Source organism: Siniperca chuatsi, linkage group LG12 (assembly GCF_020085105.1).
Source record: "Siniperca chuatsi isolate FFG_IHB_CAS linkage group LG12, ASM2008510v1, whole genome shotgun sequence".
NCBI lineage: Eukaryota > Metazoa > Chordata > Actinopteri > Centrarchiformes > Sinipercidae > Siniperca > Siniperca chuatsi.
In genome coordinates this window covers 28165310-28167457 of record NC_058053.1, presented here as the reverse complement: position 1 = coordinate 28167457, position 2148 = coordinate 28165310, and the positions used below count along the sequence as shown (strand labels likewise).

General features: G+C 34.6%; 1 protein-coding gene across 1 annotated transcript; it reads right to left on the bottom strand.

Annotated features, from left to right (window-relative positions):
* Positions 1–1633, bottom strand: LOC122885158 (olfactory receptor 11H2-like). The gene has a single exon (XM_044215883.1). The coding sequence runs from the start codon at positions 1389–1391 to the stop codon at positions 465–467; it is 927 nt and encodes a 308-aa protein (XP_044071818.1). The 5' UTR covers positions 1392–1633; the 3' UTR covers positions 1–464.
* Positions 1634–2148: the final 515 nt, after the last annotated feature.

The window sequence follows — 2148 nt, the reverse complement described above, 5'->3', positions numbered from 1 at the left end:
TGAATTTCAATATTTAACTTTATTAGTACACCCAGAGCAAATTATACTAATATAAGTGTCATTACCTGTAAACAGGGTTCAATTTTGATAATTGAATTAATAATAGCAAAGTAAAACACAGTGAAAAAGTCTGAATGAAAGTTGTGAAGATTTGATAATGTATAATAAAAGGATATTTTTTGAATAACTAATAACTACAGCAAATTGATCAGCCATTACATTGTTCAAGCTCTTTGCTGTTTCCATAACAAACAGTAAAGAGTCTCTTTAGACAGTAAAGACTCTCGTTATTATTTCTATGATGAATAGTGAAAAGGATTTTCAAAGCATGGAAACAAATCTTTACATTAAATACCTTCCAAAGATCAGAGCATTCACATCTCTGCATTATTATTATTATTATGGAAATGACTGCACATTAGCATCACTAACATCACTATTATTGTAACATCACTTTTAATACATTAGATCAGTTTGGTTTGACAGAACAACCTCTTCAGGTGTTTAGAGATTTCTTTCATTTTTAGTCCATATATAATGGGATTGAAGAGAGGATGATACAAAACCGCTTGTAAAGTCATTATTAAACGTACAGTTTTTGGAAAATCTGATCCTAGTCGAACTATAATGACATCATATGCACATAAAAAGGAAAAGCTTATTAGAACCAACAGGTGGGGTAAACAGGTCTGTGCAGCTTTTGTCCTGACTTCTCTACAACTTCGATAGGATATTATAAGTATCCTGGTGTATGTAAAAATTATGAAGAGCACAGGGAGAAGCGCAATGTTTAGCAGAGCAACAACACCAAATATAGAAAGTGCTCTTGAACTTACACAGTGGAGACTGTAAATTGAATTGTTACAAAAAATTGCATTTAAAGTTAATTTACAAAGTTTAGTTTCAGCACTCAGTATTGCTGGGACTGCAATCTGACAAGCAGGCACAAGCCACGCTAAAACCAGGAAGATACTCACTGTGGTTTTTCTCATGATATTTGGATATTGCAGAGGTTTACATATAGACACATACCTGTCATAGGCCATGACTGACAACAGTAAGAATTCTGAACCACCTAGGGAGTAATATAGAAAAAATTGAAAGAGACAGGCTGAATATGATATGATCTGTTTTTCGGATAAAAAGTCAATTAACAACTTTGGGTACATAGCAGTGCTGAAAACAGCAGAGTTCAGTAGCAAAGCTGCAATGAAAATATACATGGGCTCATGGAGGTTGTTGTGTATCCAAATAAGGCTCACAATGGTGAAATTAAAGCAGATTATTAGAATATATACTGTAAATATGATCCAAAAATAAAGATATTTGTATTTCTGCACTTCCACATGACCACCAAGACTTATATATGTAACATTTAGTTCATCACCCATTGATGTTTTCTAAAATAAATGCTCACTAATAAAACTTACATAACCAGCATACATGAATGAAATTTAAAAAGAACTTTCATTTTCATGATAAAACTAACATTCAACTTGTACTGGTGTCCCATTCACTCACAGATACCTGACCTTGAAATGCACTTGGTGTGTGTTCATCTCCAAAATTCAGAAAGTGAACTGTTTGAGTCGGTGGGTAAGTTTTTATTAGATTGCATCACCCTCCGAGGATCTCATTAAACTCTCCACTGAAGTAGATACTAATATGTAAAGAACTCCATCAAACTCTGGAGGCCTGAAAGCACAGCATCGTTTGACCTATTTCATTTGGCCGTGTGCCCCGTTATACAACATTACGCTGCACAACATTAAAGTTCATCCCTATGGAAATGGGCTGAAATTTTCTGCACCAGCTATTTTTCTCCCATAGTTCTTTCATACTTTTTATTTTAGAAGATGTACTACTCTGGAAATAGTTACTTTGGCCACTTGAACCACAAGAAATGAACAACATTTCATAGTTTGTGCATACGCTTCCTCCTGGTGCATCTGTGCCTTTTTGGATGAAATTCAATATTGTGGTCCAGTGTTTCCACTCTCATCAGGGATAAAGGTGTATAAACATATATATTTGGGATGCACCAATCCAACTTTTTCTCTCCCTTTTTGATTCGGATACTCTAACTCAGAGTGTCTGCCGATATCGAGTACCAATCCGATATCAGTGCTCTCTTAATCACAAATTTCA